Source organism: Caloenas nicobarica, chromosome 5 (assembly GCF_036013445.1).
Source record: "Caloenas nicobarica isolate bCalNic1 chromosome 5, bCalNic1.hap1, whole genome shotgun sequence".
Classification (NCBI taxonomy): domain Eukaryota; kingdom Metazoa; phylum Chordata; class Aves; order Columbiformes; family Columbidae; genus Caloenas; species Caloenas nicobarica.
This window is the reverse complement of record NC_088249.1, coordinates 48,344,864-48,368,477: the sequence shown is the minus strand read 5'-3', so window position 1 is coordinate 48,368,477 and position 23,614 is coordinate 48,344,864. Positions and strand designations below refer to the sequence as shown.

At 36.4% G+C, this 23,614-nt stretch overlaps 1 protein-coding gene across 1 annotated transcript; it reads right to left on the bottom strand.

The window, feature by feature from the left end:
* Positions 1-2,976: 2,976 nt before the first annotated feature.
* TESMIN (testis expressed metallothionein like protein) lies at positions 2,977-22,917 on the bottom strand. Its single transcript, XM_065636879.1, is given in 11 exon segments — positions 2,977-3,331; positions 4,742-4,917; positions 5,456-5,593; positions 7,044-7,146; positions 7,738-7,809; positions 8,465-8,556; positions 9,969-10,045; positions 11,774-11,894; positions 12,528-12,576; positions 22,192-22,281; positions 22,871-22,917. Coding segments are annotated over 11 exon segments (1,158 nt in total). The 3' UTR covers positions 2,977-3,138.
* Between the last annotated feature and the right edge of the window lie 697 nt (positions 22,918-23,614).

The window sequence follows — 23,614 nt, the reverse complement described above, 5'->3', positions numbered from 1 at the left end:
ACTGTAAAAGGAAAAAAGATCCATTACCAAGAACAGCACAATAGCTGCTATTAAGAGAGGTATCTGTGCGTCATCTCTTAGCTATCATTTTCCTTTTTATTTACTTATTTGCTGGGGCCAGGCTTTCTTTTGCTAGACAAAGCAGCAATGACTGAAGGCAATTCTGCTTAGTTGTTGTTCATGTAAAGCCATTTGAAGAAGTTCCATTCATTAGTATCTCATTTCCAAGACCATTCTATGAAATTGAAAGGCAAATTATCAACTTATTTGAAAAGCTATTTTCCCTCTGTGATAGTACCAACATATTCTGATTCTATTCACTTAAAGTTTTTCTTCTCAGTCCTTTCTGTACAGCTGACAACCCCTTGACCTACTCATGACTGAATTTCTGGTGCCCTTTTCCCCAAGACTGTTTTCACCTTTATTATGAAACCAAACCTTTGTTTAGTACAGAACAGCTACACTTAGCTAAGAAAACTTATACATATTTCCTGCCAGACTGTTTCAGGGAGAAATCTGTGGCTGTGTCAAAGTTGTTGTCAAATAATTTCACCACTGACTGCAAAAAAGCATTACTTGTAAGAGCACAAAGCTAGTTTTAGCTTTCTTCATTGAATATATAACCTTCTTTGACAGAGTTTTTCAGTTTGTTAACAATTACAGAAATTGGTCTGATAGGCCTATTACATTATATATTACCAACTACTGCTTTGTATTTATTTTGTGTTATCAGAATCCAGTTACAATCCTAGTCACCACAGAACCTGGGAGTGTTTTTACAGATGGAGTTTATACCTCCTGTAATATTAAAAAAACCCCAAAACAAACAAAACCAAAAAACACAAGCAAAAAAACCAGGTTTACCTCTACTTATGAAAAAGAGAATCAATGTCAGCTTTTTACATCTAGTAGTTTTTTGTTGCTCTTACACATTCTAGTGCCTTGTATTTTTTATAAAATTGAAATGAATTTCATTTATGCCAGTCTTATTCATACAGTGACTTCGAAATTTTATGCAGAAAATGCAGAAACCTTCCCTCAAGCCATCTTAGCTGGCACCCTGGGTGAAAGTCTCAGCTTTATATATATATCATGTTTATCACAGATGAAAGCCTAGGGATGTTGCTCAAAGCTGTAGCTCATGTCTTCATTCATCTCCCTTGCTATGCTATTTATATCCTTCCCCTGCACTCCTACCTTTTACTTTTGGTGGTAGAATTTTGTTATCTTTCCCACTCTATTTCCATTTTAATTCTCTGTATTAATTATTTTAAATTGTTCCTCTGATTTTTTTTTCTTCTTCATTATTTTCCAACTTCTTGACTAGTCAAAATCTTATTATTTTTCTTTCTGATCATTTTTTTCTTCAAGCTCATCTCTCTTTTGGGCTTAATAACTTGCCATTTTATATTATGGCATTGTCTCCTCTTGCATGTATTCAAATAAAGATGCATCTGAAGATGAGACTGTATTACACTAATATTTTCAAGGATTCTAACACTTCTTCTTACAATGTATTTATCTTTTTCTATTTCTCTCAATATTTTTAAATTTTATTTTGCATTTCTATTCCTAATTGTCATTTTCAGTCCATACTTACATCACTAGTCCTAAACCTATTTTCTTATTTACTAATGTTAATCCTACTGAACCTTACGTCCACTGGGAATCTTAGTGAGTTGATTTCTGAGATTTGATTTCAATGCACGGTTTAGCGATACAGGCTATTTTCTTCTTTTCTTCATGCTTTGCTTTCTTATGGAGTATCTATTGACTCTATAACCCTTGTGTGGTCTTCTGTTCATGACCTTACAGTAATTCTATCTGGGGACAAATACTTTTTAAGATAATATATCAAAACCAAGAGAAATCTTAGGAATTGAAGGGCCCAGGAAGGGGTGACGTGTACAGATGGTGTCATATTACTTAAGGAACACTTTAAGAATCCATTTTCTCCTGTGACCTTCAGCAATCTCCAGCAGCAGTTGTTAAAGATATGAAATGCAATCCATTCACGTATTAACTACCACTGCTAAAAATCCCTCCCTCTTATTAAACAAAATTGTAAAATTTTAAAATAGTATGCAGTCTCACCTGCTGCCTTGGCAAGAATTTTTAATGAATCAACATGACATAGTAGAATATCTTTATTCTTTTAAGCATAGATGCCAAAAATATTTAAGCATGTATTATTAACTTAGCATAAAATGTCTAAAAACAAAGAACATAGTTTTTTATACAATCTGTGAATTCATTTAGATGACTTTTTTCTTCTCCAGAAACACAGCAGCAAATAGCTTACTCCTGTTAGAGAAAATAAAATCTACTATTATCCCAACAGTGAGAAGAGGAAGAAATGCCACAGAGAAAATGTCCACATAAGAAAAATGAATAATTGAACAAAAGCTATTCCAAGCTTCAATTGAAACTGGATTGCAAATGTAGGATTCAGCAAATTTCAATCCTAAATGTTATGTCCATAAAATATTTTCCCATCACAAACTCTTGTGCTTTACAATAGCAGTAAAAAACAGGTAATCTTCCTCCTTCATGAAGCTCATCTGTCTAACAAATCTAATGTTGACCAAAGTCTGGTGTGCGTTTTTCTTCCAACAGTAAATTCCAAACCTACTGACAACATTGCTTTGCAGACATCTGCAGACAGCAGAAATAAGTTGCCAACACAAAGACGACCAAAAGCTAAACTTAGTAGATTCGCTTACCTCTGAAAATTTAATTGTTTTACAATTCATAAAATAGCCAAACTAAGATAGCAAATCCTTACTCAGTTTTACTGCATCTCCACTCATATAAACATCCAATAAAGTAATTTTAAATTAAACTTACTTTTAATAAGAGTCTAGGTAGAGACTGAAGAATTGGCTCAGAAAACTGTAACTACAGAGAAAATCTGTTTCATTAGAAAATATAATAAGCTTTCTACAGTATTAAGTTACTTGTAAAAATGTTGGATGTAGTGCTGGTTTCACTTAACCAGCATAATTCAGAAAGAATTCAGCCAAAGTCAATGAAACTATTCCTATGAAAGATCGAAGTAAAATTATTAAGTAGCAAAATTGTGGAGACTATGGCAAGATATCAATATTAATACTTATTGGCTTTATAACACAGTGAACATTATTCAACTTTCAGTCCTTTAGATTTTAATTAGGCACGTAGGAGCTGGGATAAACACCTCCCAAATTCCTCCATGATCATTCGCTCAGCTAGACAGACAGAGTAACCTCTTTTTTCTGCCTCTTCAGCTTGCAGCAGAAGACAGGCACATATTGCTTTCGCTTCTTCCGAAGACATACATACACCTGGTTGCCTGACAGGGGAAAAGAAACTAGTATGAAATATCTCAATTTTAAATACACAAAATACCTTAAAAGACAAACTGCAAAACACAGTTAAGAGTTGGAATATAGAGCTGAATCAGAGTAGCTGCACTGTTACTGTAAGATACACCCTTGTAGGAATTTCTCTGTTCTATACTGAACAGATTCTGATTCTAACAAATTGCTCCTGAGTTTTTCTAATTTATCACATGGATGGCTATGTTCACGCTACTTAATTAATCTATGTAAATGCTGCCCAACAGGTACAGACAGAGAAAGGTTATACAATAAGCCTCTTCCTCTATCTGCATGAATTAGTCAGATCGTGTTTCATGTAGAAGGAAATGTGTTAAAAAGGCTTAATTAGGGTCTAGGAAGTACAAAATGTAAATTCAGTCTACTGCTGTCAAAGGAAACAGCACCAAGGCCCTCAAGGATTCCTTGAACGGCACCTTAGCAGCCAAGAAACTCTTGAAACTACCAGTCATTAACATCATAACTCCTTCTACTATATTAATAACTTTACACAGACTACAGTGCAATCCAAGCAAAGGCATAACTTGGCACCATAAATACAGTACCGACAACAGAAATTATTTTAAAAATAGTTCATCAGAAAATATTTTTTAAATGGAATTAAGAATTTCAAGGTAACAGTTGTTGCAAAGAAGAAAATGAGGTATACAAACTGAAAATTACTGGAGTAAAGCTCCCTAAAACCAATTAAGAGGCGGTTTAACTAATTTTAATTGTTATTAACAGGTGTTTCTATTTATTAGGTAAATTACTATAAACCAAACAAAAAAGAGATTAGGCTACAAGTGTGTTAGAAAGCATAACAACATCGGGAGAGTATAGCCTTCCTACAATATTTTACAATCTAAATTGCCACTACAAATAAAGTTGAAAGGATGTGGACCAAAGGAAGAGGAGATGGGAAAGAAGTAGTGATATAAACATGCTTATTAAATGAACATCACAAACATATTAATAACATAATTTTCTAAGTACTTACTTGGTCAAGGTTTTGTTAGAAATGAGGAGAAAAAATTAAGAACAGAGAAACTGAAGGAAAAACATAAAGTAGCTAAGGGGGCAAAAAAGTTGAGAAAATGAAATATGTCACCAATACATAAGTAACCAGTGTTTTATAAGCAGAATTAATACATATACCCCTGAACTCTATATACTTATCTTAAACTATATCTTAAAGGATAGTTATAGCTTCTCCTTTAAATATTTTTTTTAATTTATAGAAACAAGGTGGCAAATGCTATGCGAAGTGATTACTTGTATCTATCATTTTAACCACTACTTCTTAGATAATTATGATAATGGTTACATGAAAAATTAATGAAGTCAGACCAATGGATTATGTGTTGTTATTTCCAAATATTCACCTGTCTTTCCTCAATTTTGGTAACATATTGAATGCTGATGTTAAAACTGGACTATTTCCTTCCTTATTTCCAATGTCCATGTAGTTTATCACATTCAACTGTTTTTTTCCATCTGGACTTTCTTCATAATTTCTGCAACCAATGCATTTGCAAATAGAGGAACATACAATTTTAGCCTGGCAAATAAAGAATACTTAGAATAAAAATCATATAAATCTTAAATTAAATACACATTTGCAGAACCATTGAAGCTATACCACCAGGGACTTATTCTAGATGTGCTGGTCTTGGATAATCCCAGAGCGAAACCATCAGTACTAATGCAGTAAGGAAGCAAGATGATTTTTTCCATGGATTCTCTGTGGAGATTGATGTTCTGTGCATGGACAAATCACTCCTCCCCTCTGTGGATAACTTTGCAAGATAAAAAAATACTACAGATGAAAAGAAACTACCAGGATTAGCACAAAAACATTCCTAATTTCTTCTGGAACAAGGCATTGGCTGAGAACTCCTGATACCAAAAATTTTAGCTGATCAACTTCAGCCAGATTCAGCTTTTAAAGACAGGACAAGACAGAGACTGTGCCTCCTATGTTCAAAAAGTTTTATGATGAAAAATGCAAATAAGTGGTTGTTTTTAGCAACTACTAGTTACAGAATATAGTCGATGTTAAAGTAGTAACTGATGAGAGGAAAGTTCACCTGACTCACCTCAAAGCACTCACAATAATTCTTGAGGCATCCTGAGCGCTTGCAATTACATCCTTTGTTATGGTGATGTTTAATTTCTCCTAGTTTCCTTTTCCCAATCTTTGGTAAGAAAGCTTCCGGGTTTCTTTCAAGACAGGCCTAAGACAAAAATTGCTAGATTATGAAAAATTCAAAGAAATGTTTTTAAACACCTGAATGACTGTGGTTCAGTGCTCAACAAAGAAGTTCTTGCTTTCCACTCTTATTATTGGTGGTGTGAAGCACATGGATAAAGGAGTCTTCCATGGCAATGAGAGCAGGAATTCAAACATTCCAGAACGCTGACTTGGCTCTGCCATAGAAAGTAACTCACATTGTCTTTATGGAATAACCTAAATGACCTATCCACTTGGGGCTGGTTTTCTTTCACTGCTGATGCGAATTTCACCAGAAATAAAAAGTTCTCAGTAGAAGAAAGAGCCCTTGCATACAAAGTTACGCATATCTCAGAAGTTTTAAACATATTTTATTAATGGCCCAATACAAAGACCATTCACTTAAATCAGCATTGGATTGGAACAACAGGTTTTGATTAGGTGCCAAGGTCTCACAATGCCACAGACTATTAAAAGGCAGGTTAAAGAGATTATATGCCCTTTATGTACAGTATTTACAGATGGCACAAGTATGCTTTCATCAGTGACAAATAAGATCTATTATGCTTTACAAGATGCCATTTACAGTAGTGAAAGGAGTATTTAGACACCAACAATCCCATCAGCTGAACTACAGACAATTTCAAAACTAGTTGTTGCATAATGACAGCAAAAACTTCTGTGGCTTTGACTGGTTGGATATGACAAAGCTCTAACTAGATCAACATCTTGTACAATCCCAAAATGAAGTGAATGATACAAAAAGAGTTCTGGAAAGTTGCATACAAGAAGCACAAAGCCATTAATATATCCTTAAAGCATCAGCAGTAGAAATTACAAAACATAACATACATATTAGATTAAATTATTGCCCAGATTGTGCAGTTTGATACACACACAAAACCTGGCCTATATATTATTCTTTATTCCACTAATAAAATCAGTCTCCAAATGTAGAAGCAACCTGCTTCTCATTAGTGCAGGGTTCAGTGTTGCTGCCGGGAGAGTCAACTTTGTGTTTCTGCCTGAGTCAACCAGAAAAACTAATACAGACAACTGCAGAAGATCTGTCAATGAGAATAATAATTTGGATAGCAATAATTTGTTTTCCTTTAACTACTATCTGACTTTGAGATACAATAAATTTTCCTTCAAGTGACAAAATTTTCTGAATAAAATTGGGTTTGAATAGTTCCTTCCATGAATAAAAATTATCATTCAGTTAACACATCACTAGTATTAATCCAAAGTATCAGAAGTGCTATAAAAATAAGGGAAAAACACACCTAATTTTTTTTGTGTAAGAATAATATAGAGGCAACACTTAGCTTTATTTAGGTTTAAAATACCGTATTTCAAATACTATAACGAGTGGATAAAAACAAAACTACTATATTTTTCATATATGAAGCTGATACCAATGTGTACTATACTTCCTTTTTTTTTCTTTTTACCTTAATGGCTTTAAATCGTTCAGTTTCATGAAGCTGATTGTTGTAACAATTATTGCAGTTGCATTTTTTGCAAAAATCACCATTGGCAAAGCAATCACAGTATCTGTGATTAACATGAAAAATAACATAAGAAATGAAAATATTAACTGGTTTAAGCATAATTTTTAAAATTTAAATTCTACTTCTAGGCAGAATATTCAGTTTCTACTAATGAAAAATGGTCCTTCCTCTGTAATTTAATCACATCCAAACCTAGACAAAGAGCTTCCCTCTGTCTTTAAATTTTATATTTTGTAAAATACACCCAGTTCCTCAAAGAATCCAATGTTAATTACCATGTGTACATCTCTGTGCGTATTATTTATGTACGAGAGCAGCAGCAAGACAGAGAAATTATATTTTAGTATACAGCATTTACATTCTACATAGGATTTTCCAGGCACGCTTTGAACAATTATTCTAGCTTATTAGTTTTCATGCTTTGGATTGTATGCAGTCATCTACACCTCTGCAACAAATTCTGAGCTTGTGTAACAGTAGTTTACATCAATTGTGGATCTTTCTAACTCAGTATCAGATTAGTAACATTTGACACGTATGTACTATTCATTTTAAAGCACAGATTTCTTGTGTTTGTCCTTTCATCTATACACTGTTATTAGCATTTATTAAATATTGATAAACTATTACTTACAATTTAAGACACTGAGATTTTGTGCAGTTACATGGTTTCTTAGACTTCGTAACCCCTGCACCAAAACGTAAGCTACACAGGTTGAAAAAAGCAAAAAATTAGTAAAAAATGTACAACTACAAAGAAAACTCATTATTCTGAAGTTTTGGAACAATATGTATTGACTTTATTTTTTTACACCAATATTGGTGCTATTTAACAAGTGTGGCCTCACAGAGTGTGTGAGAAAAAAGAGAATAAGCAACCTGTGATCTCCCGCCATCCACCAGGAGTCACTACTTGGGACAGCTCTGCCCTCAGTCATACAACCTGGTAATGGTTGTGCAACTGCAAAACTCTCTCACCTTTCACAGCAGGGTTGTTTCTGCCTCATATTTAAAAATGATCTGCAATCAAATATTCTTAGAATTCCATTCGTGTTAGAAACACAGGCTAAACATATGCTAATTTGATTTGGAATCATCCATTAACTTAGAAAATTAAATGTTTTTCAGGCAAATGGACAGCACAACTACACTGATCCTAAGAAAACCTGAAACCATGCTACATAGTCTTGACTGCCAGCCACTGGAATAATGACTACTGAGATATATACACAAAGCATTCTTACAGAACTGCATTTTTGTTGCAAGAGAGAAGCAGCTATGCAACATGAAAATGTCTAGGAGTCATTGCCACTTTAAAATTCAAAAGTCATCATGGATGTGTGATGTTTCATGCATCTTACCCCTCTGATGTCATTTTCGCTTGCCCATGCATATTTGATTCTAGATGGAACGTGGCAGTGCTAGCTACTGGTTGTAATGGTCCATTTTCAAACTGTTCAAGATAAAATGTATATATCCTGTTTACAGTAACTTTTTCAAAAATAGTCTTATAAGTTAACAGAGAAAAAATAACACAAAGGAAATGCTTCAGGGATAATTTAATTGCCAAGGTTACTGATAAAAACTCATGGAAGTAAAGAGCCAAGAAAACAGCATGCATCTCCCATTGGAGACCATTCGATATGTCAGGAATCCCGTTTCTCTCAATGCAAAGAACAGCTTTCAGTGCTGCAGTCTTGGCACACTATTTTCAATTTACTGATAATTCTAGGTTCAGATGCTCTTAATTCCAGTAGTCAATTGAAAATGGCTAGTGACTTGATGATTTACATCATGTTCAGCTGCAGTATGTCATCTAATTTGTTGAAGAATAAGCAAAATTTAAAAAAAAAATAATCAGCTCACAGGCCAAGAAAACACACTGCAGAACTGTTGTCTCTTCAGACTTATGATTACTAAGGGCCTAGTTATGGAGAGAGACAAGGGAAGAACAATTAGGATTACACTGATATTACCAGTAATGGAGGGACAGTAAATACTTGTAAATCACTGTTATTATAATAAGTGATTAATCTAGCTGACCATAAAGGAGATGAAGATTACTATATTTAAAGCAAAAGAAGAAATCTAAGAAACAACTGATTTGGGATAAAGTTAGAGAAGAATTACAAGCCTGTCTACATCATTGCTCTAGAATGTTTAGGCACCAATTTGCAGATATACCACCTTTAGAGATGAAACACTCCCTAGGTCACTGTTTAGTCTGACCCTTGAGCTTTTTCTTCCCTCTTTTATGATAGCGGATGCTATCCACAAAGTATTTGCTGTGTTTGTACTGACATTACATATTCACTTGACAGAAAAATTTCAGTGCTTTTTGCTAACAGCTCTGTTGGAAGTTAACACATGAGAAGCCAAGCATCTGCAAAGATTTTTGGTCTTCTGTTCAACTTTCATTAACAAAAAAAAATTGACAAAAATTATAAAGACTTAATGACTGTTAAATGCTAATCAAGAAAAAAGAGTGTAAAAAAATCCTACTGGAATCCTTCTGGTAAAAGTCAATTTGCATTCGTTCACTCCAAGAGAGTCTTAAAATGGTTCTCAGAAATAACATAGCCTATATAATACCAAATTCAAGCTTTCAAAACTGGAAGAAATATATTTTTCTTATAGAAAACTGTATTTTTAACTCCGGTACTACTTCTAGAAAATGTTGAAATCGGAAAGCTTTATATGCAGAAAGTATACTGAGTGCAGAACTAACCTGTCCAAACTAGCTAAACTGTCTTTAGAAAATGCATACAATCATTACTTTTCAACATAGACTTAACAATCCATTTTAAGAAAAGGAAAAAGACTGTATATTGTACTTAACAAGTTTAAAGGATAAGGCTTCTTTACCTCTTGTTCATTCAGAACCAGTCCACATGGAACAGACAAAAACTGCCCCAGTACAGCTCTTACAGGATTGTCTGCATCTGAAAAGAAGACACTTACCTAAAGATAGCAGAACTACTCAGAGTGTATAAAGTTTCATTTATGCATAAATATTTTCTGAATTAAGCATACAGGCAAATTGGTATCTTCAACTTATTTTGTTAATCAAAAAAATACCTGAGGCTGTCTGTTCTCTGATAGCACTTTCTCCTACAATTTAGTTTTGAATCCAAATTACTCTACAATAAATAGTGTCAATGAAGGACCTAGACGTTTTCTCTCCAGAAATGTTTTTGTCTTTGCAAAAAACAACAATAAAAACCTGGCCATGCAAAAAAGCCGTGAAAGAGGAACCCACAACCAATTTGTCAGCTAGGAATTTGAGCATAGGATGTTCTTATTTTATGACATCACATACATTTAAATTCAAATGCCATAGAGACTTAAAATATTTTGATAAAATAAGAAAAATGTCAGAAACAATTACATATATTTATTCTGAGTTCTTATTTTACAAATTTCCGGAGTTCTGAGAGAGGATTTGGAACAGAGGTTTTTAGCTTATGAAAAAAATTACTGAAGATCCACGGAGATTTAAGAATAATTCATTGTGCGAGTCCTGTTAGAGAACTGCATGTAAGTACATGAACACCCTAGTCTATGCTGAAAAAAGCAAACATCAGTCACAGTAAGATTACAGGATGAATCTTATACCTGTACTTTCTCCCTTCCCATCTAAAGAAAGGAAAAAAAAAATGGAAGCCAAAGGACAGTTCAAGAGATTAGTCCCTAGAAACTTCCAGATATAATTTCTGGACCTAATTCTTTTACTTGCTTTGAAGATGAGTAAAACAGAAGAAAGCTCAAGCAAATAAAAACTAAAAAACATATGCAAGTGAACTCCTCCTCAGCTTTTTCTTCCCTCACATTACAGTAAGAGAATGAGAGTCTGAATTTTATAAAGGAACATGATCTTTAATTTGAGTATGCCTGGTTTACTCTTCTGATGGCCTCTGACAAACATAAGTAAACAGGCTCCATACCTGGAGCATCTGCTGAGATGCTCACACTCGGCACCTACTGATATTGAGAGCAATGTCTGTGTCTGTATGGTGCTTAATATTAAAAGGCTTTGTTTTCACATCGCGATCAAAATGCCCCACTGTAATAAAAGAATAATAATAACAACAATAAATTAAATAAATCATGTCAATAATGTTTTTGAGGAAGTTATATTTAGGTAAAGAAATATTTCTTTACATTAAAACTAAACTACACTCAAATACTTTGTTGCTGCTCAGATGAAAATGTGTAACTCCATCTAATTAGTATTAACTTTAGGACCTCAGAAACCACTTTTTAAACTGGTGGCATTTCAAGTTCTCATAATTATGTAAATATTACTGAGGTATTCTGAATCCCAAGGCTAAAGTATACCCATAGGCCTCAATGCTGCTCTTCATTTACAGAGAAACAGTGACACTTGGTGGCAAGCAAGGGTATGCAGGTGCTTATGCTAAATGTGCTTTATATGGGAAGTAATATATATATTAAAAACTTTCAATAAATTCAGCATATCCATTACATCATTCTTATTACACTGAAGTACCCAGCAATTTTTCAGCTACAAAATAAAATAATAACTGATGATAGCTACATTAGCTTTGGCTCATCTCCCACTGTTGCTGCTTAAGAACATAAACGTGCAGCTGCAAATTAACAATCTATAAAATACTATCTGATAGAGATAATTCTCATTTTTATTGTACCTGCTTGAAGATAATTATTTTGGTCATGATACTTCGGAATTAGATGAATTGGGTTTAGTTCTTGTGTGCCACAACTGTTTACACAGAGTATTTGAGGACCTCCTTCCACCTGGCAGATAACCTGGAATGAATAACTAATGATTAGCTTTCATCTAAGAAACTGTAATTCTAAGCATATAGATATGAAAGTTTCCATAAAAGTACCACCTGTCTTACAAAGCTTCATAATCATAGACTGGAAAAAATGGATCATTATGCATTAAGATGTTTGCTTTTTGACCCTTAATTTATTTTTGGAAGCAGCTATTGAGATCTAACACGGTAGCTCCTCAAACTTGGTGATCTGGATTCCTGGTTCTCTAAATTGCTCCATGTGGCTTTGTAGAGCATATTCTAGCTATTTACTAGCGTGCTGGTTTCAGATTCAGTTCCCTAACCAGAACACACCATTACAATTGTCCATATTTCATTTATTTAGCTGTGATTTTAAATCAAGACATTTCCTTTGGGTGAAGTAATCTTCATATTGTTTTCCTGTTTGTTTCCAGCTGTTAAATAGAAAATAATATGTTATATACATATATATAAAGCCACACTATAACTAGATAAAATCTAGACTCTGAGTCCAAGGAAGGGGCTGCCTTGTTATTCTTGATACAGCACTAATAAATAGGACTTCTTGATACTAGTGTGGTATAAATCAATTAATTTTCCTTAGCATATAATTTTGCTATCAGTTACATGATATAATTACCACAGGGCTGGACTCATTTCTGTGTGAACATCTGGATTCCTCTGATACACTGTGCAATGTTAATAACTTGCAGCCAGACTCATCAACATTTGAACTCCAAAAAATTGCTCTGTCTTGGTGATTCTCAGTAACATCACTAATTGCCTCTCTTACCTCAGCCTAAAATATAAAGTTTTAAATCTTAACAGGTACACATTAAATCTACTTTAAATTCCAAACAAATACAATAAATGTAAAAGTTTATCTGCATAAATCATATATTTTAAAGCAAGGATTGCATTGAAATGTAATGCTGAGAATAGTTACTTTACTTTGTCAATAGCAGAATTATTTTTGTTTATATTTCAAGTCAAAATATTCCTGAAGAATAACAATGAACAGTAACACACTTCACAGTAACAATGGCATCTAGAGTCTTCAACATCATGAAGCATCAACTGATTTCTAAACTGCCTTGGAGAAGCTAGGCAATAGTCATACCAAATTATGCAAAACAAGTGTTAATCTTGAATTATGTAACTTGACTGAAGATCATTGGGATTTAGTCTACGAAAGAAGTAGTCATCTGAGACTCAACTGCAAATCCAATCGTATCTATAAATCATGTTGTTCCAAAATGAACTTTTGTTACAGTGATCAACTACTGTGTGTCATGGCATTCCATCATAGACGTGGTGCCACTTGCACTTGTTGAAAACCGATTTATCACCTATCTTGCTGATCCATTAACTTATTACAGTGTCATCTTCACAAAAGTCACACTTCCAGATGAAGCCTCGTCCATCTCAGTACACACTTCAAAACACCAAATGGCCAACCTTGAAAAACCTGGCTACAAAATTCCAGTAATTTTCAGAAATCTCCCTTTCATAAAATACCTGAATTTCTATAGTTCGTGTTACACATATTTAGGAGATTATGTTTGAAAAATTCAGGCATTTTAAGAGAATAATTAAGTAGCAGAGAACATCTCTCCATAGGCAGGGAACGCTAACGTTAAAGCCAGATTTTCACCCTCAACTCTTTTACTTTATATACACTGCACACATGGTACAGACTCAAATACTAATCAGCTGCCCCAGGGTATTTGGCAGAGTCCCAGTAGACAGTTTCTGTTCAAGTGGCTTTAGGAGAAGCCCCCTCCCTAACTGGCCTGAACTGGAACCAGATTATGCAAGTGGCAGACAGGCGCCAACTAGACTTGAGCCAATAGGAATGGAATCAGGTGAAAAATCTAGATGCTATTCTTCCTTCCTCCACAATGTGGCAGTGTAGGAAATCTATGTAGCAAAATTTTTCTTTCCCTCCCTTTTGTGAACAGATGAGATAGGACAGTGTTTGAAAGAACATTTCACCCTCTGGTACTTAGAGTAAATCCCATTTTTAGACAATTCAACACTTGGACAGACTCTTCCAATAATAATGAAATCTTGCATGCATACTTACTATTTCATCATAGACAGAAGCACCAGTCTGAGGTAAGCCACAGATATCACTGGAAGATTCTACTACATAAAATAAAGCACGTTTTATTTATAAAAAAGATCAGTGTTTTATACCAAGAACTCCTTTACAGCATCAGTAAAAGAGATTTTGATGTCACTACAGCATTACATTCTTGTGAAAGAAATATTTAATATTCTTTTGTAACAGACTGGCTAGGAAAAAGAGACTTCAGTCTGGGTCTTTTGATGTCTTTAAAAGGTTTATTGTGCCCATTTGGCAAAATTAATTTAGCTTCAGGATAAAATATCTTGTAAGATCAAATCTAGCATTCAGTTTAACCCTGAACAGGAATGCGAACAGGTAGAATACATCAAACAACTGCTCACAAGCTTAATGTCATCAGCAGCATCAGTGCAAACCACCTAACTTTCATAACTGATGGTCAAACTTCAAAGTGAAATAAAAATACTCTTCAACTCAATTTTAAAAAAAAGTGCTGCAAAAAGGAATATCTCCTTGACAGTCCCCTGAAGGAATGAGGACATGGTATGAGAGGAGAGGAAAATCAAAAGTAAGACTGAACTACGTGGTTGAAGCAACATGAACAAACAATGGTCCATCCTCCTTTCAAACATTCTTAGTTATATTAATATCACCAGAAAAGGCTCATATTGCAATTTGCAAAATCCAGAAATTAATTGCTTTAGCTATTTAAATCCTTCACTAAGCTCGTAAGAAGAGAAAAAGAAAATCCCCCTCAGTCACCTGGGGTGCTTACCATTTAAGCAATTGGTCAAGTTTTGTAACTGCAAGGTACTGTTCTAGATCCCTTTAAACAGATCATAACAAATACATTTATTCTCACCTGCAACTGGAGGTATGAATGACCTGAACACCTGAAGAAAAGAATGTTTTATTTAGAATTCTTTTCTGCATTAAATGATTCATTTTTAAAAGCCAAATGAATAAACAAAAACCTGACTTTAAGTGACCTTGAAAATTGGAAGTTATTTACATTTTAATTATATAATTAAGTACATAAATGCTGCCAGCCAGTCAGCATTACCAGATACTTTTGTATACTTTCAATATTTTTTCTGCTTTTTCTGTTCAACATATAGTTATGGTTCAGATCTAATGCATTTGCAACTATAATAGCATCATACTTAATACCTACATTTGTATTTTCAAAAACAAACCAAATGAACAGAAAATGAAATAAAGACAGAAACCAACTACTTTCTGGTTTCAAATTAGAACTGACATTGTTTGAACTAGACAATTTACCCTCTGTCTTGGTGTGCTGTGCCCTCTCTTAATATAGACAGCGGTTTAAGAGGATAAGCAAGCAGTGTAGAATAACCCATCAGCTTTCTTTATTTCAATAAAATTACACAAGTAACCTGATTAGAATTTTGTTGTAATACCTTCAAGAAACAGGGCAGATTAAGGAAACATGCAGATCTAGTGTGATAAAGTGTAAAGATACTAGGAAGTGAGCTGGTCAGAAAGTTTTTTTTTCTATGTCTAGTTAACTCCTTGTCCAGAGACTAACAAAGTTTCACGATTTTCAACATGACTTTGAAGAAAGCAACTGCTATGCCGTAATCACATCTTTATCTTCTAGAGTCTTCCACCAGTCTTTTGAATCTTATTAACAGTTCAAAAGATCTAAGGTCTCAATTATTAAAGAACTACTGATAATATTGAGCATGTGTGTAAACAACCTTCCAAGAAAGAGATACTTTTAAACGATAACCATAACATGAAATCAGAAAGAAAACTAAAACACCTAAGGTAACTGCCATGGTAGACCTCAAGCATCTCAGGATGAAACAGCACTGAGAAACACACTAGTGTCAGCAACGATTTCTGTGATAGGACGTTTCCAGCACAGACAACCTTGCAACTGCTACCTGGCTTCAGCCTGGCACCACGGTGGGATACTGCAGGGGAAAAGCAGACCTCATTTTCAATCAAGTTATTTCTGTGAGTTTTCATTTGCTTGGTGGTTTGTTTTTTGTTGTTGTTTTTTTTTCTTGATGATTTTGAGTTTGGGATCTAACAACAGCACTGTTTGTCAAAATATTAACATTGAAAAAATGTCACTGTTATGCTTAATTATGTCAAGATAGCTTCTCAGAAAAAACCTCAGTGCCCTTTTAGAAGCAGCCACAGTGCAAACTCAAAATCTGGAGATTTCTTCAGATTATATTCTACATTCATAAACAAAGATGTAAGGACACAGATGTATTCTACATATTAATAGCCTGCATTAAGCAGATGGATTTGGTCCTGTGAGCATCATGAGAAGTTTTATGCTGCATACCTTTCTAGATAGTAATTGATCCAACATAGAAATTGTAACTTCAAACTATAAAGAAAAACTGCCAAATGTGGTAAGCAGTGGGAAAGCCCTCTCTCTTACAAAACTACTTTCCCCATGGAGATTTAACAACAAAGGCTATAGTTTACTGCTGCAAATAAATTACTTTTAAACTCATTTGGATTCTAAATTTTAAGATGACAAGGGTGTCACCTGTGGAACTAAAGAACAGGAGTTAATATCCTATTTCTACTTTGTACAAATATCTAATGGTTGCTAATATATATGATAATATATAAACCCAAAGTGGGTATATTTGTTACATGGTAAGTTTTTTTAATGATCAAAATAACTACTCAGCCATTTAAAAATACCAGCTCAATAACATAGACAAAACAGAACACCATTCAGAACCGTATGTCCACACGGCATGCTATTTCTGGCAATATAAACCAAATTTATTTCTGTATTTACTACTAAGTTTGTTCTAGTATAAAATTTATGACAGAACTTTAAACATTATGTGGAGCCCAAATAAGTTTAAATGTGGGAATTCCCACATTTAAGTCACAAATAAGCATGAATATATACAAATTCCTGTTCCACTTAATCTTACTGGTATCATTCTGACATTTTGATTGACTGTTCCTTCAGGAGAGAAAACGCTTGAGGTTGGAACACTGCAATTTTTATGCTGCATCGCTAATGAAGAAAGAATGTGGACACCATTTGAAGGCAGATAAGGTGAATGCATATGTTCAGCTTCTGGTATATTTAATTCCTTGCAATTTTCAAGATCTTCGTCATCACGGCTGTTGTTTCCATGCTGATACACTTCAACTTTTACTACTGTATTTTGATTGCCAATGGTAAGCGGATACTTGAAGTGATCTAACAAAGTCTCTCCCACATTTACAGTGCATAAATGATTGTCTTGACTAGACAGCAATCCTTCTTTAGTGAGATTATTAATTACTGCAGTTTCCAGATTAAAGTTTTCAGAACTAACAGGGCTATTTTGACTAAATACTTCAGTTACAAGTCCACTGTCTATTACTGATCTTATATCAAGCAATATCCGATTCTCCATAGTCATGGACAGACTGTGAACTGGTTCATATTGACTTTTTTCATTGAAGACAATTAAATTTTCTATTTCGGCTTTCTTCTGAATAGTTTTTCTGTCTATAAATGAATGAAATAGTCTTAATCAAACAACACATTTATATAATACTGAAGATTAACCCAATTAACACGTAACTGTGAAACTTAAAAATATAATGCTGGAAGAGGTTGTTTGGGTTCTGAATCTAGCTTTCAGAAAACACAGGCCACCATGCCAACACAACCAACCTGCTTTTACCTTAAGAACACATTCTTTGTAACTTTTAAACACATTAACAGCATTCAGACTTCAATGAGAATTCTGCCGCTTGGCTTTAGTAGTGAAAAAAAATAAATCAAATTTGACATAGACAGGTATATGCTGTTTTAAGTTTGCACCAGTAAAAAGCACATTAAGACAAACCTTGCCTGTATTCTCCATGTCACTTTGCCATTACAGACAACAGAAGCTCTATCCAGAGTATCACAAGGCCACTATTTAAAAGATATAGGCCAAGATCCACCTGCACTGTCATTACTACTATTTCTGGATTTAGACTAAGGCAAATAGGGGGAGGGTCAAGCTACCCATGTCCCCCTGCCTGGACTGGGATATAGCAGTCGTCTGAAAGCTCGTTTCTCTCACCCATATGAATCAACCACTACCAGCTCTGGGACATCTGTGGGGTGGGGAAGGGCAGAGTAGGGAAACCAGCCCTGCCCAGAAGCTCTAGCTGCCCTCCCCCCTCCCTCCGCATCACCATGCTAGTTTCCAGGGCAGAAGGGAAATGGATAGGCCCAACCTCCAACCCGGGCCCTCAATAGAGGCCATGTTTCTGCCCCTTCCCCCGGGCAATTCACCTTCCCCCATAGCTGGTGCCCGCCCTCCAGGGAGTGGGGAGAACCTCGCGCCAGATCGTTAACGGAGGCTGAGCATGCGCCAGAGCGCCGCTTCCACCTTCCCCCCGCCCCCACCACCAGCGCGGCCGAGTGTTTCAGTTCGCAGAGGCAGCAGTGTGCGTACACACAGCCTGCGGATTCGGTTGGGGGTTTTCGGGATTTTTTTGTTTGTTTTGTATTTAAAGTATAACTGCCCTTGGAAATTAGCTCGCATTACAAGGAGTTAAAGATTAACTAGGACCCTGGTACTGAGTAATAGGTTATTTGTTGCAATCCATGTAGAAGTGTGCTACTTGCCACTGGTAAGGCCACATACTGTGTCCAGTTCTGGGCTCCCCAGTGTGAAAGGGACATACTGATGAGGGTCCAAAAAAGGGCCATGAAGATGATTAAGGGACTGGACCATCTCTCCTACAAGGAAAGGCTGAAAGAGCTGGGACTAGTTAGCCTGGAGATGAAGGGAGGGTTCAAAGAAGACAGAGCCAAGCCCTTTCCCCTGGTGCCCAGTGACAGAACAAGAGGCAATGGGCACAAACTGAAACACAGGAGTCTCTCTCAGAACATCAGGGAACACTTCTTCACTGCATGGGTGACCAAGCACTGGCATAGGTAGCACAGGGAGACCGTGGAGTCTCTGTCCTAAGAGGTACTCAAAAAGCCATCTGGACATGGTTTTGGGCAACCATCTGGTTGGGCCAGATGACCTCCAGCTATCCTTTCCAACCTCAACCATTCTGTGATTCTGTGAAATAGCTGGCTTCCAGCTTCTGGTCTTAGAGCCCTTACAACACACTATGTAAGTCTTGGAATTGTCACCCCAGTGCCATAAAGTTTTCAGAGTTTAGAAAATGTAGCAGGCCACTACCTATGGCCATTCAAGACAGGTTTCCTTGAAAGCAGAAATTAACCTGAACTTTTAAATTTATATATTAATGTCTTCATTTTTAGGAAATTGTGTGTTTAAAAAACCCCACAGCAACAAAAAATACCCCAAACAATTTCTAAGAACCTTTCATCCATGAAGTGCCATACAGTTAATCCAAGAAGAAACCAGAATCAATTTTTCCTTCTGCTTTTGGTTACAAATTTCCACCCCATTGGCCCCAGGTCTACAGCCATGAAAGTGAGGGAAAACCAAAACAGAACAAAGAAACCTCACACTTTCTCCTCCTTGCTCAAAGGTTTCATCTAACAGCTAATTTTTTTATTCTAGTACTTCCCAACAGGAGCTAGTTAATATCAGCCAGACCTCATTAATCCCATGCATCAGCAACATTTTCTGAGTATGAGATGCATCTTACACTTGCTGCACTTAAAAACAGGCAAAGGGAAGAGGGGAAAAAACATCCCCAAATAAATCAGTATTTGCTGTGCCAAGGAAGTTTCCATACAGCATTTCTGTACAGATTGAACGTATCAATTTACAGCTTTAGTATCCAGCCTTGGGGGGAGATGTTTGAAATATGACCAGGGACTATGAGTATCTGAGAGATGAAGTGTGAAACTGAAACCGCTGTGATCATTGTGTTCTTTCATGTAGTGAACGCTGCAACATCCAGAAAAGCAAAACGCTTAACACTTTTGTCTATTACAAAAAACAATTTGGTGGTGTGTTGTTGTTTGGGGTTTTTTGTGTGTGGGTGGGTTTTTTTGTTCTGTTTTTTGTTTTTGTTTTTTAATGAAATAGCAATTCAAAAAACATCACGTGAACCTCTAAAGGGTAAGAAAAATCCTCTTCAACTGTTTTAATGCGATTTCAAAGGACTTTTCAGATACTGGTATTCTTAAAACCAACTTTTTAACAGTGTTAACCTTCTGTGCCTGAACTAGGTCTCCACTGCCTTACCATTCATATTCTATGGATTATTTACTGAAAAGATCAAACCAGTGCGATCCACTAGCTTGCAAACAGAATGTTTCACAGATACATTCCAGCAGTTTTTTGGATCTCATGAAAAAGCTCATCTAAAGTAGGACCTATGTTGTTTCTTCTTTCTACTGAACCTGAAAAAGAAAATTTTTTCATTAACACATTCCCTATTAACTAGCAAGACATGCCTAAATCACTGCTAAAATAAACTGAATAGCCTGCAACTACCATTCCTAACTGGATCTAATAGCAATGATTTCACAAGTCCAGAAACAGCAGCAAGGGATCTGGGAAGAAAATACAAAAGATATTAAACATTGTACTAAGTAGTTGTAATTGTGAAATTTTATTTTATTTTTTGAAGTCACAGAAGAGGGTAGAAAATAGAGACAAATTGTTGGATGTAAATAACCAACCATAGATGTAGAATAATTGAAAAAAACATAAAGAAAACTAGTTTAAATTAATCTATTTTATATGATAAAACAATTGGTACAAAGGCTGAATTAGAACCATTATTTTCAGGGTCAGGCACACACTTCCTTAGTCCCTCAAAAATACGACCCTTAAAAAAATATTTAGTTTGGAATGGTGTTAATGCTGGACAACGGTAGTCTCTAAATGCATTTAAAGCTCTCCTAATTTCTGGCATGAAATAGCTGAAATAAGAAATTTGGAAAATGCACGTTCAAGGTATTCCACCAATTCTACACTGCTATTTGATACACAGGTCAATTTATTATCATCCAAGCTGACTTCTAGCACCTACTCAACCCTACCTTTGAGTTGTTAAATCACTAATTGAGAATAAGTGACCAAACGCTTTAGTAACAAATTAATAGTTTTTCTGGAATGTGAACGTTTTACTTTATAATAAAGTACACTGTACTAGAAGGTTCATTCAAATCTAATTTCAGTTACATTCCTGCAAGCAGTTTTACTGTATGTACACAATATTGAACATCAAGATTTATATTAACTATTTATTAATAACCTATATTTGCTGTGGATTTTTAAGATTTACATCCAAAAAGCATATTAATTTATTTACATGCTGCTGACATTTTAAAGAAAATGAAATAAAATCTTGTCTGTTTAGGAATGATAATCTATCCCAAATTAAAAAAAAAAAGATACGTTTAACACCACTAAATTTTTAAAACATTTACAATAAAAACCAGCTTTCTGTGCCAATTATACTCTCCAAGAATGTAAATTGCATTGATAACTGCACTGACTACAATTAGACTTGAAACATCTAAAACCCGAGAGTCAAATCTAAACTTAGGGTTTCTTAAAGAAAATTCTACAAGGTAATATGCTCTAATGTTAATTTAAGCAGAGATTGGTCAGTGGTCAATTAAAAAACAAAACAAACAAACAAAAACCAGTGCATTATTTCTGCGGCTCCAGAAGAACAGATCACTATAAAATCGTTGCAGTAGTTTGATAAATGCCATGCCTGCCTGCCGCAGTAAGGCCTATTTCAAAGTGTCCTTTCCCACACACTGTACCTAATCAAAGAATGAGTGGCTCTGGCCAAGTCCTGTGAAGGTTCCTAGATTTATGTAAGCATGCATTTGCTTAAGTATGCATCTGGGATCTTTGTGGTGTCCTACCTCAAACATACATGTACAGGTGTTTTAACAGCTAGGCTGCAAGGCGTGCCAGAGCCTGCTGCTGCCAGGGGAGGGAGGCAGGCATTCCACCTGCATGAGGTGTGAGCAGGTGGAAGATTAGCTCAGCATGGTGGTGAACCTTAAGGAGGTCGAGAGACTGAGGACCATCAGGGACTGTGAGAAGGAGATTGACTAGTGGAGTAACTCCCTGGCGTGCCAGCCAGAAGGGCCCCAGGAAGATAATCCCAAAAGGTGATGGACCCCCGTTCTGTCAGGCAGAGGGGGAAGACCTGGGACAGCCCCTGCCCTGTCGCTATTGGGCAGAGGTGGGGGACCAAAAAGATGAGGAGGGTTGGAACCAAGTTCCAGTTTGGCATCACAGGCAATCCCCCTCCCTACCTGCTTTGCTTCCCCAGGTGCCCCTCTGTAATAGGTTTGAGGCCCTGAATCTTGAAGAAGAGGTAGGTGAGGATGTGGTGCAAGGCCCGCCTGTGAGGTCACATAGGAAGAGGCGGTTGACTCCACAGCTCAAGACTGCCTCCGATAAGAAAGAAAGAAGGGTAATTGTAGTAGGCAATTCCCTTCTGAGAGGAACAGAGGGCCCAATATGCAGAGTTGATCCTCATCATAAGAAAGTGTGTAGTCTACCTGGAGCCCGGATCACGGATATCACGAGGGCACTCCCCAAGCTGGTGCACTCAACAGACTACTACCCACTGCTGATCTTCCAGACAGGTGGGGAGGAAGCTGCATCCCGTAGTCTGAGGGGAATGAAGAAAGATTTCAAGGCCTTGGAACACTTGGTGAAAGAGTCTGGGGTGCAAGTTATTTTCTCTTCCCTCCTTCCATTTTTGGGTGACGACATGGGATGGAGTAGAAGAATTCAGTCCATAAATGATTGGCTACAAGACTGGTGCTACAGGCAGGGCTTTGGGTTCTTTGATAACGGCAGACAGTTATATGTGGGAAGGGTTTATCTCACAGGGGCAAAAGGATGCTGGGACAGGAATTAGCAGGGCTCATTTGGAGAGCTTTAAACTAGATTTGAAGGGAGGTGGCATTGTAGCTGGGCTTGCACCAGTGGGGCAGCACTCTAGAACTGATGAAGACCAGGAGGCCTCCCATACCCCTAGGGTGAAATCAGTGTGCTCAGCTTGCTCCCTGAGATGCCTGTACACCAATGTGCACAGCATGGGGAATAAGCAGGAGGAGTTAGAAACCTGTGTTCGGTCAGAAGACTATGATCTGGTGGCAATTACAGAGAGATGGTGAGACAGCTCACATGACTGGAGTGTGGTCATGGATGGCAATGTCCTTCTCAGAAAAGACAGGCCAGCAAGGCAAGGTGGTGGAGTTGCTCTTTACGTGAGAGTGGAACTACCATGTATTGAGTACGGTCCAGGGGCAGATGAGGAGCGAGTTGAGAGTCTGTGGGTGAGAATTAAGGGGCAGGCTGGCAGGGGTGATACTGTTGTGGGTGCCTATTACAGGCCACCAGATCAGGATGAGGAAGTTGATGAGGCCATCTACAGGCAGCTGAGAGCAGCCAGCCATCCACAGTCCAGGAGATTCCACCAGTGCATTGATGATAACTTCCTGATGCAAATGGTGGACAACCCAACTAGGAGAGGAGCGCTGCTGGATCTCATTCTCACTAACAAGGAGGGTCTGGTTGAAGCAGTAAAGGTGGAGGGCTGCCTTGGCTGCAGTGACCATGAGATGGTGGAGTTCAGGATCTCACATGGCAGGAACAGAATACCGAGCAGAATTGCAACCCTGGACTTCAGTAGGGTGAACTTTGGCCTTTTCAAACAATTGCTAG